Genomic DNA, 15845 nt, shown 5'->3' with positions numbered 1-15845 from the left:
TGTCAAAAGCGTGACAAAGAGCATTTCGTAATTTTGAGAATGATATCTAAGCTGCATTTATGCGATGATCAATCTGAATAATCAGAGGACTGCAACTTCCTCGCTCAGTTTTGTTGCACAAATTTTTTATGTTCTTCATTATCATTTTTTATTTTTGTGATTAGTTCAATTTGATTTATATTATGAACTTATTGAACGATTTAAGCTTGAAGTAACTTCTCTCCAAGCTATTTTCTGGCCAGCCACTAATAAAAGTACTCACTCACATTTATATGTTGCCTACAGGATGTGCATAATCAAATTACGAAAATGACCAAAAAAGGTCAAACCTTTAAAGAAAATTTCACAAAAGTTCAAATCTTTCAATTCTATCCAATTTGTCATAAAACATATGATTTCGTTTTAATAATGTCTAATTACGTGCTTTTTCTCATGTAGCGCCTACGTGATGTTGATGTGGCATATGCCACACATAAGCGACACATAAATAAAATTGTGTAGTTGGACATAATTGAAACGAAATTATGCATTTCAGGACAATTGGATAAAATTGAAAGATTTGGACTTTTGTGAAATTTTTATGAAAAATTTGGCCTTTTTAGTCATTTAGCCTATAAGCAAGTGTCCAAAATCGGATTGGTTTCATGAAGGTTTTATTAAGGTTTTCTTGAGTTTCTAAGGTCTTTATGGCAGGTCCGATTGACCCCTGTTGGAGATTTGGTTGATAGCGGTTTTTTTTTTCTTCATATATTTTGGGTAGGACTTTGTTCTTTTGGCATGTTAGGGGGCAACGAGATTAATGGAAACATGGGCAAACATTTAATTGCTTCTAGGTTGGAGCTGTAGTATATAAACATTAGGCCTAATTATTTAAAAAACTCTCATTTTGTAATATTTTTTTATTTATATTCTGACCTAGAAAAAAGTTCATTTGTACCATTTTTTTGATTTTTTATTTTCGTCTCTACCCTAAAGAGCTAATTTGACCTCTTTTCTTCTGAAAAAAATATTCAAAATGATCATTTATATTTAGCTTATATTCTAATTAAACATTAATATTATTAATCATTTATAATGTTTTCATCCTTTAATTAATTTAATTGTCAAAAAATTTAATTTTAGGGTAGAGATGAAAACGAAAAATTAAAAAAAGGATACAAATGAACTTTTTCCTAGATGAGGGTATAAACGAAAAAATATTATAAGATGGGGTTTTCCTAAATAATTAGGCCTAAACATTATTAACTCTTGAGTTTTATATAATATTTAATTTAATAAATACATAAATTATCTGCGACTGCTCTAAGGACACAAGCAAATTGTCGAACCTCGTTAAATTCTTATATATTTTATTTTTGTGTGTGTGATTGATTTCTTATCTTTCACTATTTCGTTTATTGTTTTTATTCAAAGTATAACAAAATACTTTATCCTTTCACAAATATTTATCGTTTCAATTTTCCAATTGCGTGCATAGATTTCACAAAAATTGGTATTAGAACTTTGTTGTGAGGCCATTCAATTGGTTGAAAAAGGAGGACGGTCGAGGTTTTGGTTCAGAAATTTGAGGTGTTGTTAGTGAAGGGATAAGCGGGTTAGCCGATGTAAAATTTTGCATCTGCATACATAGACTTCAGTTGAACCTCTACCAACACTATAATAATTACGCTCTTTTTACAACATGTTTTCACTACGTGGAGTGCGGACAATCACGATATGCATATACAATTATTGAACCACTTTGTATTAATGTGTCTAGGCATACAAAATGTAACAGTGTGGCTGTAACTGTAGTATTCACGATTCCGGGTTTCACTTCAATCTAGAAAAATCGTTGATTGTATTGGTTTTCCCAGTTTTCCGTCTTTCTAGTCATCATTTTCAACAATAAGCACTCCTTACATCACTGAGGTTTGAAAGTATGTAGGGTTGAAGACCGGTAGTATAAGCTATATCAAACTCAACAAAATTTAGTTTTGCTCCAAAATCTCATTTTATATAGAGAATTATTAAATTATTAGTAAAAAATGTGTTAATTTTTTAAAAATAAAAATGGTTACATTTAATTGAAAAACAATATAAAAATAAGAAATGCATGCACATTTTATGACTTTAAAATAAACAAATTTAATATGAGATATAACATATCAATGGCGTGAAGATAAAACCTATGGTTACAATTAATAAAAATTTAGAACACTGAGGCTTTGTACGTACTGCGTAGTAAAGAAATATGTCAAAGATTTTGACAAAAGAGTTTATGTTAATATGGTCAACTTGTAAGGTATAGGGTATGGAGTTTATTTTGTGACTGTTATGGTCAACTTGTAAGCTTAGCATGAGAAAATTGCTGCCAATGGAAAAAGAGAAGAAACAAAAATTTAACATCCAAGAATTTTTCTCATTAGACAAAATTGTTCAGCCTCCTAAAATTAACATATATATACAATGAATTAGTATTTTCTATCCTACATAATTTTCTTTTTGTACTAATTTGAGTGGTATGGTATCTCCAGTATATACTATCTATTCAAGCTGGAAATGACATCATTGAATGAATCTTCTCCGCAAGGAATCGTCAAACCACCCATTGGATGATTGTATCCGAACTCTTCTTCAGCTAAGCTAAGTAAATCTTGGAACGAAGGCTGATTCAAGTATGATACCGGTACCAGAAATCTCTTCTTCCGGGCCTCACCAACATAAACTGCTACACATCCTTTCGGAACATCTAAAGAACTCGAAGATGATTTTCCGACTCCCGAGAGAGATTGGCGGAAAAATTGTTTAGAAAGAAAACCCATTGTAATCTTGGAGCTTTAGTTATTTGATGAGAAGTACTAGAGAATGTGAATGGTTGAGTAGTTTGGAATTGGTTAGTAGGTATATATAGATGGATGCAATTTTTGAGTATATGGCTTAAAATCAATTACTAGTGTTGTGTTGGAGAATAGATGTTAAGAATATCACATGGCTGTGTCTTCCACCAAACTGATACTAGGGCCAGAAGATTCATAACCAGCAGCCATGTTCTCTCTATTCTAAAACAACATTCATGGCCTACAACTGCTGGGTTAGGGTTACAACTATGCTGGACCAGATAGGCTTCGAAATTAAAACGTTTGAGCACTTGATGTGTAAAATTAGTTGTTTTTTAATTTTATTATATTTAACTCATATGGCCACCATGTACGTACTATTATGCAACCATGATCGCCATATTTATTAGCATAATTGCCATATTATCAAAATCGATTAATTAAAAGACGCTAGCTATACAATTGAAACAAATATATCAAATTAGTCTCATTGTTAAAAGATTCCGACTAATAAATTGATGTTTTTCACTAAACATTGGAATTTGTTAGGTCATAGGCCTATCGTTGCAGCGGTTCGTTGTATAGTAATTTCAAAACGGTTGCAATAGATTGAAGGTGACAATTTTAGTAATAATCAGCATAGATTGCCTAAGTATATAAATTATGTAGTAATGACATTTTTTTGTAGATCCTGAATACTCGAAATACAGTATTCTACAAAAGATTATCTTATGTAAGAGTAAATTCAGAATTAGGAAACAACTCATTGATCAAAATACTCACATAAATGACAAAATTAAGCAAACAAGTCATAAAATTTGCTGATTCCAAATGTAATAATTGACCATATGCCGTCGGTAATTTACCGACGGATAAACAAGAATACAACAGTAAATTCCCTTCATAACACGCTGTTTTCTACCGGTGTTCAACACCCAGGTTACAGCATTCTAAAAGAAATAGCTTCTGTATGATTGAACCCGGACTTAGAAAACAACTTACTGATCAAAATACTCACATGAAATGGCAAAAGTAAACAAGTCAGTGTAATAAATTATGCTTAAGTCAATGGGGCAATTGACCATGTATAATGTCGGAACCAATGATGGTAATGTGAATTCTAATGTGAGGCTTAAAATGTTCCGTAGGTAATAGGAGTAGTGCATGTGAAAGGTTGGAAGAGTAAGGACACTAGTACTGCTCTCATTGTCAATGTCTCACCAACACCATTGAAGAAAAATGGGTGGAACACACAAGATATGCGGTGGGATGTGGTACCCACGCCCTCTCAGTTTTATGAGTGGTTGTGTACCATTCACTAGTCGAACAAAATCTATTGCAAAATCTGGTTATTAAATCATTTAGGTCACTGAATTTTTACCGAGTTTTAAAATGGATACTATATTTCGTCTTTTTTGTCATCGAAACTATAAATTTTATTTTAAAAAGAACGCTAAACTATAAATTTTGATTCAAATTTTGCCTATAGTTGTGCTTTGATGTACATAATTGCAAATTGCAAAATATTTAAATACTAGAGAATTCCATCTTATGATGTAATATAGGTCCAAATTTGAGCTGAGATTGATCCTCCATAATTAGCGCTTTCGGATGAGGTTTTTCTTCATTTTCTGCAAATTAGCTCGAGGTAGCCGATCATTTTCCACAGTTGAATTCAAAAAGATGATTAAAGTTAAGTCTCAATTTTGAGATAAAGTGTATAATTTGCTAATTTGGACGTATATTCAAAATTTTAATCATAAGAAATAAATAAATAAATTTTAATTAGCAACATTAAATAAATAGCTTAAATTAATTAATTGAAGTATCATGCAGTAAAAATATTAAAAATGATCCCTGCTTTTCTCTTTAGTTTTTAAACTAGTAGAATCATAGAACATCAAAAGTGAAAAGTTAATTTCTTGTTGGTTTTTACTACTCACTCCCGTATTATAAGTGAACTTGATTTGTTCAACTTTTAGGGAAAAGAAGGAATAATTGGGATGACTGGAGAAGTTTCTTCATTAGCTAAAAAAAATTTGTCTCTACTAGCGTCATTTGAAGAACGAACAAAAAAGGTGGATTAAATACAGTATTAAGTAAAATTTTGATATAATTACCCTTTTCCTCCAGTAAAATTAAAAAAAGTAATATTTTTATAAGAATTAATATATGTATTAGTTATGGTTAATTTTGTAAAATACTCTTGTAATGCCATTTAGTTCTTTAAGAGTAAATCATTATTGAGCTAGAACATTTAATCCTCATATACAATAAGTTATGCGGATAATTTAATAATTTTATCTTTAACCAACATTAAATATGACAATTTTTTGTATTTTTATGATACACAAAAATCTGTAGATTTTTTTATCTCATAAGGAGGGATTAATAATGTCATATTGTAAATAGAATTTTGAATTATATTTTTATTTATTGAAACAGAACCGAACTGGAATCGAAATAAAATTCCCTTATTTTTGAAAACCAAACTAAACCGAAATTCTGAAAATTAAAATAAAACTTTTTAAATCAAAACAAATCAGTGGGTTTTGGATTCAGTTTGGTTATTTTTGGTCCAGTTTACATTGAAAACTAACTGGAATTTTTTTTTGTCATACCAAACCAAATTAAACATCCAAAATCTTATTATCATATCAAACCGAATCAAATATTTTGATTCGGTTTGGATAGTCGGTTCGGTCGGTTCTCAAGAGAGTTCACATTAATGAAGGATTATATACTACTTAACAATATGATGTACTAGCAATATTATCGTATGTACGACACCAATCTGTGGCAGGTTTTGATAAGAAATGGTAGTGGCCGCACTGGCCTGGTAGGACATAGTACAGAGTCTCCCACTTATGATCTGTCTTTCAAGATTTTTTTCTTATTAACTTCCCTCTACCTTCAGTACGGCATCTATTTCCCTACCATATAATTTGCTGGGCCAACACCAATTTAGTCTCCTTCACTAAAATTTATTCTGATAGTAACTTGTTAGACACAACCATGTGATATTTTCTACTCTATGCCTTCGTCCCAAACCCACCAATTACAACACTTCTCACCACAACCACTCCTCAAAACCTCATCACATTTTCTCACATACACAATGGCATCTATATATATATACATACATATCAAACCTAGCTAGCCGAATCCAACACAACTCTTAATTTAAATTCTCATTCTCTTACTTGTAAAGCAAGTTTTCTCATTGTTTTTGAAATCTTTTACTAAAAATGGCTATTCGTTTTCCCGCAATTTCACATGCTAAACAGATTCTACGCCGGTCAAATCTGGTGGCGAATCAAGCAGCGAAAGATGTTCCGAAAGGGTACTTAGCAGTGTATGTTGGAGAAAGCCAAAAGAAGAGGTTCATAGTTCCGATTTCTTTGTTGAATCAGCCTTCTTTTCAAGAATTGTTAAGAAAATCTGAGGAAGAATTCGGATTTAATCATCCAATGGGCGGTATAACGATTCCTTGTAGAGAAGATGACTTTATCGATCTTACTTCGCGTTTGAGATGATTAATCATGATGTGTATTTAAATCATCATAAGTCATAACACAGTTTTGTAATTTTTGCTTTTATCTTTGTATGGAGATATGTATTTGTAAATTTTTTGATATTTATTTCCAATGAGATTAATCAAAGATAATTGTTTCACTCAATTGATTTTATAATTTATGCTGCACGGGAATTAATCATTGGGCATTTTGTTTCCGGCTCCAAAATTCTATATTTATATATAACTACAATTGTAATTTACCATTTTCCGTTTAAACATTTTTCATTTCCGGCCTGCTACATAAACGACGGTCTATCATTATTTCCAAATCTGCAAGCTTTTGTATATGATGAACTGGATGTGAAACTCACATAGCGTTTATAAAAACAATTGTGGCCTTTTAATTAAAAATAAAATTAATTGGCTCATGTAAGTAAGTAAGAGTATTATTGCATATTTTTAGGGGCAATGTTTATGAGAATTATCTTTTGATCGTCCAAATGGATGGCCTGAAAATCTTCTACATAGAAGCCAAATTCAATTTGGTTACTTCTTCTTACATAGTCCGTAAGGCAAAACACCATAATTGCTTATTGAAAGTGAACAATCAATATAGCATATTGCCAAATAAAATTTGGAGTTTCTGAAAATACTGACACTAATAGTGGTCCTTATGATTAGAAAATTTTGGTGTACTTTAATCACAAAAATATTGTGCTAGAAAATTTTGAACTGAATTTGCAAGTTCTTTTACATCCTGTTCCATTATTCTCTGATTTTCTTATAGAGTCCAAGCAGAAAGAAAACATAATCGTGACTGATCAAGAACAGATCTTTAAGCAGTTGTCCAAACCATGTCCCTAATCAAAAGCATCACATGATCATAAAATTGTTCATCCAAGTATCAGTTTGGATGTATTTTACAAAGATTGATATGTTTAACTGGTCCCCTTTTGTCATACGTAAGATACGAATCGATCTCTGGCCCATACCTCATCGATTCGGAGACAAAACTATGTGATACTCTCATGAACTATGCCCATCAACATATATACCAGCAATTAGTTTTTAGCCAATAACTCAGATTTTGCAAGATTTTCCGCACAAATTATTTCGTCTTTATACATCCAACTCGCGAATTCACATTTACTACCAATATTATTTTCCACAAACAACAACAGGATTCGTAACCAAGGGCACAAATTATTTCGTCTTTTGTAACTTTTTATAATCTGGTAACCGTTTTGTAAAAATACTATAGATCGGTGACCTAAAAAATAGTTAACCCAGAAAATGATGATGGGTTGCTAAAAAAATCTTCTGTCAAGCTTCTTTGGATGTTCCAAAAGGATTCGTAACCAAGGGCGGTAAGCAGGTACCACGTGCAGTCTAGGGTAGGCTCTATCTCGGGATGCTGTCGGAAATTTTTATTGTTTCTAACCGGAGTAGATGATAAGAGAAGTTAAATTAACACCAATGTAAATTTATGCCATTACAGGATTATACAATTTTGCCTAATATTGCATAGAGAATTTCTATAGAGATTGCAAGTAAGCACTTTTGCTGAAAATTAATTCTTGACACAATCTAACATATAGAATTTAAATGACATTACAATCTGTACTTTTCCATTTACAAGGTTGTATTAGTATTAATATCGATTGTATGAGCACAACTTAGAACTGAATAAGTAGAATACTCGAGCAAAAAGAAGTATGCCTCTACATATAAACTAAAGATCAAATGAAAAATAGATGCAGGGGAAATGCATATATAGAGAATGTTAGATACTAACCTCAATTTTGAAAAAACAAAATAAAACATATATCAGTTAATAATCTTTATCTTGGTTGTTAAGACTTCACAACTTAATCCAACATTTTATCATTTGGTTGAGTATTATTTTTATCTAACATTAACTGCCCAACCGTTTTTATTTCGAAGCCTCTCCGGTCCGGCATTGTTCTAATCCTAACCCAGCAGTTGTAGGCCATGCATTTGTTTTTTCACATGGTTGGTTATAAATCCTCTGGCCCTAATATTAGTTTCGTGAAAGACACAACCATGTGATACCCTTATCAGCTTTGTCCCAACACTCAGCACTAGTAATTGGTTTTAGGCCATACACTCAAAAATTGCATCCATCTATAAATACCTGCAAACCAATCCCAAAATACTCAACCACCATTCACATTCTCTACTGCCATAAAATTACTAAACTTCCAAGCTTTCTCATCATATCAACAAGCTCAAAATGGGTTTTCTTTCTAACCAAATTTTCCGCCAATCTGTCTCGACGGCCAGCAAATCATCCTCGAGTTCTTTAGGTCATGTCCCGAAAGGATACATAGCAGTTTACGTTGGTGATTTCCAAAAGAAGAGATTTCTTGTACCGATTTCATACTTGAATCGGCCTTCATTCCAAGATCTACTTAGCTTAGCTGAAGACGAGTTTGGTTTCGATCATCCAATGGGTGGTTTGACGATTCCTTGCAGAGAAGATACATTCAATGATGTCATTTCCAGCTTGAGTAGATAATACATATAGTAGCAACCACTCAAATTAGTATCAAAAGAAACTCTTGTAGGTTAGAAAATGTCAATTCAATGTAAATACATATATATTTTTGTTATTCGGCTTGTGAATTTGTCTAATGATGTTATATGGGACTGAACAGTTTTGTCTAATGAGAAAATTAATTTATTGCATTTAAATTTGTTGTTCCTGCCATTTCCTATTATTATTTGTATCACTGTTCTTTCTTTTCATTTTCAGTAATGTCTCATGCTCAGTTTATTGGTAAGTAACCAACGAGCTATAACTCAAATGGTATCTCAAATGGTATAAGCGCTGGTCAACAAACTGCTAAGTCGTGGGTTTAAATCCTTCCACAAGCACTCTCTTCGTTGAACATTTTACATATGGAATTGATCAAAAGTTCATCATCTAAATAGGAAAGACGCTTAATAATTTAAATAGGACAAAAATCATTTTTATTATTCAAAGCATGGATATATAAAATTCGGGCAATCAGATTCAATACAAACAAATGAAAGATGGGTTTTTAATCAGTTTAATGCCTCACGAACACCCATACTTCAACAAAGCGAGGTTCAAAGACTTCTTGACAGGCAGAACACACTGCTTATAATCTCTTACAACGAAACTTAAAGAGCGAAAGCCAGCTTATCGAAGCTGACTGCTGCGTTTACATTGCACTTGAAGGTGCCTGAAGATGGTTTGAGATAGGACATGGATTAATAAGAGCATGTTGAAGAAGCTTCTCATATTTTTCAAACAAAACTAAGTCTTGTTCATCCAGAAAAACCCAAGCTTCAATTCCTCTCCCTTTGCCCGAATCCAGAAGAACAATCGAATTGACGTAAATTGTGGAATTAGGTGGTAAATCAATGCAAGTCACCCACAAAGGCTTTCCCCATCCAAAATCAATATCATAAATTCCCAAATTGCACAGACTACTGATCATAACAAAATTTACTCCATCCGAATTAACTGTTTTGGTCGCCTCTTTCATCTTCTCGTTAAGCATCGAAAATCCTCCATCACTCTGCACTTTCTTCACAAATTCAACATCAATTTTCTGTATTGCTTCCCTTACTTTGCAGGCTAAGCTTGTCAGTTTCATTTCATCAGGGGAACATAGACCAGGCGCCATCACTATGAAGTTTCCGAATAAATTTTTGGGCAGCGGTGGTATAGTTTTATGGCGTAAGGTTGTAATATACGTGAATGCAAGTGACTTGTCGTGCATATCTGTTAGAAGTCAGAAACTATAACTGGTTAACTAGTTAAAAATCAAAATCAAGACACTTGAAATAAAATGAAGGAGCACGTCAGAACTCAGTCGAATAAACTTGCATGAACATGTTCAAAATATAGAATTAGGAGAAGTATTTACTAGGATATTAAACTATGGGGAATGCTAATTTTCGCTTAACTTTCACTTAGTTATACAATTGATATTATATATTTTTTTTATTACAAAGGCTATCACTCTAATTCATGTGTAATATAGAGTGGGGTCTAATGGACCCATTAATATTTTAGGCGTGTTTGGGAATTGACTTTTAGAGGGCTTCCCAACTCGTGTGTGCAGTGGCGAAGCAGGGGGATCGAGCCCGCATGGCCGCCCTCCCTGCTCCGGCCAGCGGACGTGCCTGATCAAGGACTCCACCCTTGCTCATTGCTGCAGCAGCCCTGGTTCGTTCATCCGTTTCAAAACTGATTTGGCTTATTTTAGGCTTAGTATAGGTTAGGTGAAAGGGTCAAGTTTGGTCCTTCATTTAACAATAGAATTTAAAGGGCCAAATTAGCCCTTTATCTACTAATAGAAACATAAACATTTTCTTAACCTAAAATTTGTCAAAATGTTTAATAAGCCTCAAAATTATCTAACACAACTCTTTAGTGTTTTATTTTTTAAATTCTCTAATTACACTCTAGTATTTGATTCTAGATTTTCTAATTATTTTTTTATTATATATTTTTTCCTTCCATAATTACACCTTTTCATTTAAGTAAGTTTTTTTTATTTATTTTTTCCTATTTTATTTGTACAAATTAATTTTATTTATATAATTATATATAATTATATTAAATTTTGTTTTAGGTTATTTACTAATTACACACCGTGAAAATTAAATTGACAAGTCTACTATTTTTTTAAAATTATCGTTATTTAATTAAATATTTTCATATACTTATTTAATTATTTTAAATTCCGCTCTACATACACCTGAATCCTGGCTCCGCTGCTGCGTGTGCGAACTCATTAATATTAGATTGGTAAGAATTGGATTTAAATTCATTTTGTCTATTTTGGTATATTAGAGCAGATTTAATTTTAATTTTAATTTCAAGAGAGTTACATATTAATTAGTAAATTTCCCTCTCAAAAAAAAAAAAGTAAATTTCGAAAATTCTAATTTCATCTATAACTATATATACGTATATATTAATAGAAAAAGAAACCCTATCATATATAGAGATCCGCCATTTCGGAACAAATATTTAAAATGAATAATAAATCTATTTATATTTAGGGGAATGACTAATAATTAATGCTTCTGATATTTCAATTAATAAATAAATCAAGATTACCTCGTCTTGCATTGAGGGTATACGAGATGCACTCGAAAAGAAAAGAAGAAACCGCCTCGATCCGTGTCGGCTTCTCGACAGTTGAATTAGCAGCTTCTGCTTTAAGTTTAGCAATACCTGACTCGCTGAACACAACTCTCCTCGTACCAAGATTCCCTGTCTGGATCAAGAATTCATCGAATGCTACCATAGTTGCTTCTTTCGGGAACCCAACATACGGTGGAAATACAGATTGACCATCAAAAATTGGAGATTCAATTTCTCTACTAACACCAGTATTACTACTAGTGATGGCAGCCCAAGTTTTTATAAAAGAAATCATTGAACCTGCATCCATAACCATATGAGAAGCAAATACGCCAATAGCGACGCTGCCACACGCAAAGGCAGTTTCCTGAATCATTACGGGATACGCCCCGGGGGCTGATGATTCGTAGGAACTCGGCTGCCTTGGCAATAACTTATACATGGACGTGAGATGATCCGGTTCTGTAAGATATTCAGAAAGAGCAATACTGGCTCGCGCCTTGACGTAGTATGCACCTTCATCGTTACAATCAACCGAAAGATGGTCTTTGATTCGGCCTGCGAGCGGGTAATAATGTGCTAAGGCGATGGATAATGATTGCTTAAGCAGTTCTGATCTTTCGGAGATGAAATCATGATCGGCAAGATGGGGATGGTCGTTGAGGTAGAAGAGGATCAATGGAATGTCGGCGTTGTAGGCTAGAAATTGATCTAATAAAGAAATCTTGTAGGTTTTGAGATGAGGAGGTGTCGGTGAAGAAGGTTTAATACAGCTTTCTGATATTTTTTCAATCTCCATTTTAGTTTTGCAAATCGAAAAAAAATCTTTCTTCTGTTTTTTTTTTTGTAGGAGGAGCTTTTCCATATGGTTTCTAATGCATAATTATACAAAGGCGAAAATATTAAAAAAAAAAAAAACATACATGACTAACGAGTTAAATTTTATACTATAATTTGATACGCATCACTCTCATTTTCCAAAAAGATTTAAAATGCACCGCCTGTCTTTAACCATGTTAGATGTGGAAAAAAAACCAAATTTGTACTCAAAATTTTTAATAATGGATTAGATGGTTAAAGTTTTAATAATTTTTAAAAATTAAAAGTAAAATATACATTAAAATTTTGATGAAAAATTTTATATTATAAAATTTTAGAAAATAAATTAATATTATTAGTTTAAATTTTTAAATTATTTTAAAATCTAATTAGAACCTTAATAATATTTGCCTCTTTCTTCATTATTAACAGTTATAACTAAAATGTTATAAACGCTAGACAGCAATATACTAAGTTGTAAATTCGCTTGCTTTCATGAAATCTTCTCCCCAATTATATATATATAATGAGCATGAGTATCAAACTGTTAAATCATGGGTTCAATTTCTTCCACAAGCTAGCGTTCGCCCCTTTCCAATTATAAAAAACGGTTATAAATCACATAAGTTTTATCAATTTTTTTAAAAACATTACCATTATTAAATGATTTCTACATTATAATACACCTAGTGCATAAAAATTTAATATAAATATAATTTTTTTGCATTATCATCATAATGCCATTTATATATTTAATTTAGGGTTAATTGCAAATTAATACACAAACTTTATCCCAATTTGCAATTACAACACGAACTTTAAAACTTAGCAAATTGGTACACCGATTTTCATTTTTTGGCAAATTGATACACCGAACTGGAAAAACACTAACGTGGACATTGTCATATACAGCCACGTGTTGTTGTATGATTGGTCAGTGTACTAATTTGCCAAAAAAATAAAAGTTGGTGTACTAAATTGCCAAGTTTCAAAGTTCGTGTTGTAATTGCAAATTAGGATAAAGTTCGTGTATTAATATGCAATTAACCCTTTAATTTATGACAATATAAAAATTAAGTCAATTTACATGTAAATAGTTATTTTTTATATTAATAATAAAAAAATAATGTAATTTTTTTTTTTTGAAAATTCAATGTACGTGACATTAATAAAGTTGGTGATGTGAATTTGTAAAATTTTGTAACTTTATGGATTAATTTAATATAAAAAAACTAAATTTTAAAACAACATGTCTTCCTCTACAAAAAAATTGTAATCCCTATACTGAAAGTTTGGCAATAGAGATTACACTCCAAGCACCTTTATTAAACTTCAGCATATCCAATCTACCACCAATAAACCGTTTACTCTCATTTGGCAATCTATTTCCCTCCTCGTGTTAAATTCTTTCTATGGATAGCTTTTCATGGTCGGATAACTTCTCTGTCTTTTTCTTGTTTCTTGAAATACTAACAAAAATTAAATACTTGTTGTAATTCATGCGGTGTTTTGGAGGATCAAGATCATAATCGTCTTCATTGCTCTTATGCATATTCAGTTTGAAATTTCGTTTTTTCTAAATTTGGGTATAATTGGATTATGCCGAGGACATTCGACGATTTTTTTATTGCAATGGCGATATTTGATTCATCCAGGGCGATACTTAAATTATGGTGCTCGATTTGAGATTCAGTAATTTGAAAATTTTGGAAGGCTCGCAATAGAAGAATTTCCAAACAGGACCACAAATATCTACGCTATTGTTTAATGGTGTTTTGCGCTAACCGTTTTTTTTGATTGCTAGATTTTCTTATTCTAAAATGAATTTTTTTAGAAAATTCCGATTATATACTTTTGAATGTTGATTCGTTTTTTTCTCTTTCAAAGCCGTAACCTTAAGCGCACATTTTTGTGTCACTTCTTATGCGTAAACTCTTGAGTTAGGTGTTTTTGTCACCGCTTGTGGCCGTTTTTTAATATATTTTCAATCATTAAAAAAATTATTACTTAATTCCATATTTCTGAATCAATAAAGCAAATATTTTTTATATACGTTAAGAAAAAAGACATCAAATTAAAGAATTCAGTATATGATCATATGATAAATCAAAATTGCCAAAAATAATCTATAACACTGCAAGAAATAAACTTATTAGCACAAAAATTGGAATCACAAAAAGTCTCAAAATAGTCGTTGATATTCATTTGTGACAGGTAAAATTCGGGGGCATATTTTCGCAAAAATCGTTAAGCTTTAAACTAATAGCGTTGAAGGAAAAATTTTTACGGTTTGTCACATAAAAATTTTAAAGAAAGGGAATTTAGTGGTCGCTAGTAGTAGCATAGCAACCGATATTTTATTTAATTATGACAAAATAATCTTCGCTAATTAAAAATAACATACAGTCGACCATCTAATAATTAATACACATGATTGATCAAAAATTTATTAATTATTAGAATTATTAATTTATTGAATTTGTATAAAAAAAATTATAAAAAATATTTTAAAACATCTACATTAATAGACCTAATATTAATATTATATTATAAAAAAATCAACTAAATACACTTCACAATCACTCAATTTAAAAGAAAAAATTTTATATTCAATTTAAAAAATATCAATTGATATTAAATTAAAAAATAATTATTAAGAAGTTGTATTCATAAAGTAAAATAATTTTTAATATTTTTTATACTAGAGATACTTTACTTACTTTAATTTGTTTATCTAATAACTTCTTTTAAAAAATTTCAAAAGAATAAGAAAGTCATAATTTGATGGTATTTTTAACTTCCACTTTATGAATTAAGGTTAGTTTTGCCTCAAATAAATCATCAATTGTTATATATTTCTTTTAAAAAAATCTATCTAATAATTAATATTCATGTAGAATATATTTTAAATTTTATTAATTATTAAATAATAGAATAATTAATTATCCGACGTGGAACGAAATTGGTTCTATCAATTTTCTATTAATTATTAGAATTATTAATTTATAGAATATTAACTATTAGAGGGTCGACTGTATATCACTACAAAAAATATTAGAAAATTAGCAGCAAATTTTTTTGCTGCTAATAGTACTAAAATTGTTACTATTAACATATAGCAACAAAAAAAATTGTGGCATGTTGCTGCTAATTAAACGTTGCCATAAATAATTGGTAACAAAATTTGTTGTAAAATGCTGTTATAACTTAACTAATGGCAGCAACTTTTAAAATTAATGCTGCAAAATATTTTTTAGCAGCAAAAAAAATTTAGCTGCAAAAAACTTTGTTGCCAAATACAGAATTTCTTGTAGTGTATTAATATAACTTGGCGTGACCGTAAATCTTGTCGCAATAAGCATAAAGAGATTCTATAAATATCACAATAAATATTAGCCTAATGTATTAAAAAACTCCGACCGTATCTTTTTTTTCCTTTTCAATCCTACCCTAACGTTGAAAATTAGTCAATTTTATCCTATTTTGTAATTTTTCATTTCAATTGTACCCTGAAATATAAAATTGATCTTTATTTATTTGA

General features: G+C 30.9%; 4 protein-coding genes across 4 annotated transcripts; 2 read left to right on the top strand and 2 right to left on the bottom strand.

Annotated features, from left to right (window-relative positions):
- Positions 1-2380: 2380 nt before the first annotated feature.
- LOC130015503 (auxin-induced protein 15A-like) lies at positions 2381-3043 on the bottom strand. The gene has a single exon (XM_056105791.1). The coding sequence runs from the start codon at positions 2802-2804 to the stop codon at positions 2523-2525; it is 282 nt and encodes a 93-aa protein (XP_055961766.1). The 5' UTR covers positions 2805-3043; the 3' UTR covers positions 2381-2522.
- A 2776-nt stretch (positions 3044-5819) lies between these two features.
- Positions 5820-6499, top strand: LOC126682236 (auxin-responsive protein SAUR21-like). Its single transcript, XM_050377839.2, has one exon. It carries the CDS (start codon positions 6068-6070, stop codon positions 6353-6355), a length of 288 nt encoding a protein of 95 aa, XP_050233796.1. The 5' UTR covers positions 5820-6067; the 3' UTR covers positions 6356-6499.
- Positions 6500-8399: 1900 nt separating this feature from the next.
- On the top strand, positions 8400-9051 carry LOC130015501 (auxin-responsive protein SAUR22-like). The gene has a single exon (XM_056105788.1). The coding sequence runs from the start codon at positions 8591-8593 to the stop codon at positions 8873-8875; it is 285 nt and encodes a 94-aa protein (XP_055961763.1). The 5' UTR covers positions 8400-8590; the 3' UTR covers positions 8876-9051.
- Positions 9052-9307: 256 nt separating this feature from the next.
- Positions 9308-12363, bottom strand: LOC126680269 (stemmadenine O-acetyltransferase-like). Its single transcript, XM_050375367.2, has 2 exons — positions 11459-12363; positions 9308-10111 (listed from the first exon to the last, which is right to left on the bottom strand). Exons 1-2 carry the CDS (start codon positions 12348-12350, stop codon positions 9546-9548), a joined length of 1458 nt encoding a protein of 485 aa, XP_050231324.1. The 5' UTR covers positions 12351-12363; the 3' UTR covers positions 9308-9545.
- Between the last annotated feature and the right edge of the window lie 3482 nt (positions 12364-15845).

The sequence above is a fragment of the Mercurialis annua genome, linkage group LG5 (assembly GCF_937616625.2).
Source record: "Mercurialis annua linkage group LG5, ddMerAnnu1.2, whole genome shotgun sequence".
NCBI lineage: Eukaryota > Viridiplantae > Streptophyta > Magnoliopsida > Malpighiales > Euphorbiaceae > Mercurialis > Mercurialis annua.
This window is presented reverse-complemented; position numbering and strand designations above follow the sequence as displayed.

Bases quoted from the DNA above. Each gene is read 5' to 3' on its own strand.
- LOC126680269 (XM_050375367.2), bottom strand. From the start codon at position 12,350: ATGGAAAAGCTCCTCCTACAAAAAAAAAAACAGAAGAAAGATTTTTTT. The intron at 10,112-11,458 runs GTAATCTTGATT...GACTTCTAACAG, and splicing joins TACCCTCAATGCAAGACGAG to ATATGCACGACAAGTCACTT.
- LOC126682236 (XM_050377839.2), top strand. From the start codon at position 6,068: ATGGCTATTCGTTTTCCCGCAATTTCACATGCTAAACAGATTCTACGC.
- LOC130015501 (XM_056105788.1), top strand. From the start codon at position 8,591: ATGGGTTTTCTTTCTAACCAAATTTTCCGCCAATCTGTCTCGACGGCC.
- LOC130015503 (XM_056105791.1), bottom strand. From the start codon at position 2,804: ATGGGTTTTCTTTCTAAACAATTTTTCCGCCAATCTCTCTCGGGAGTC.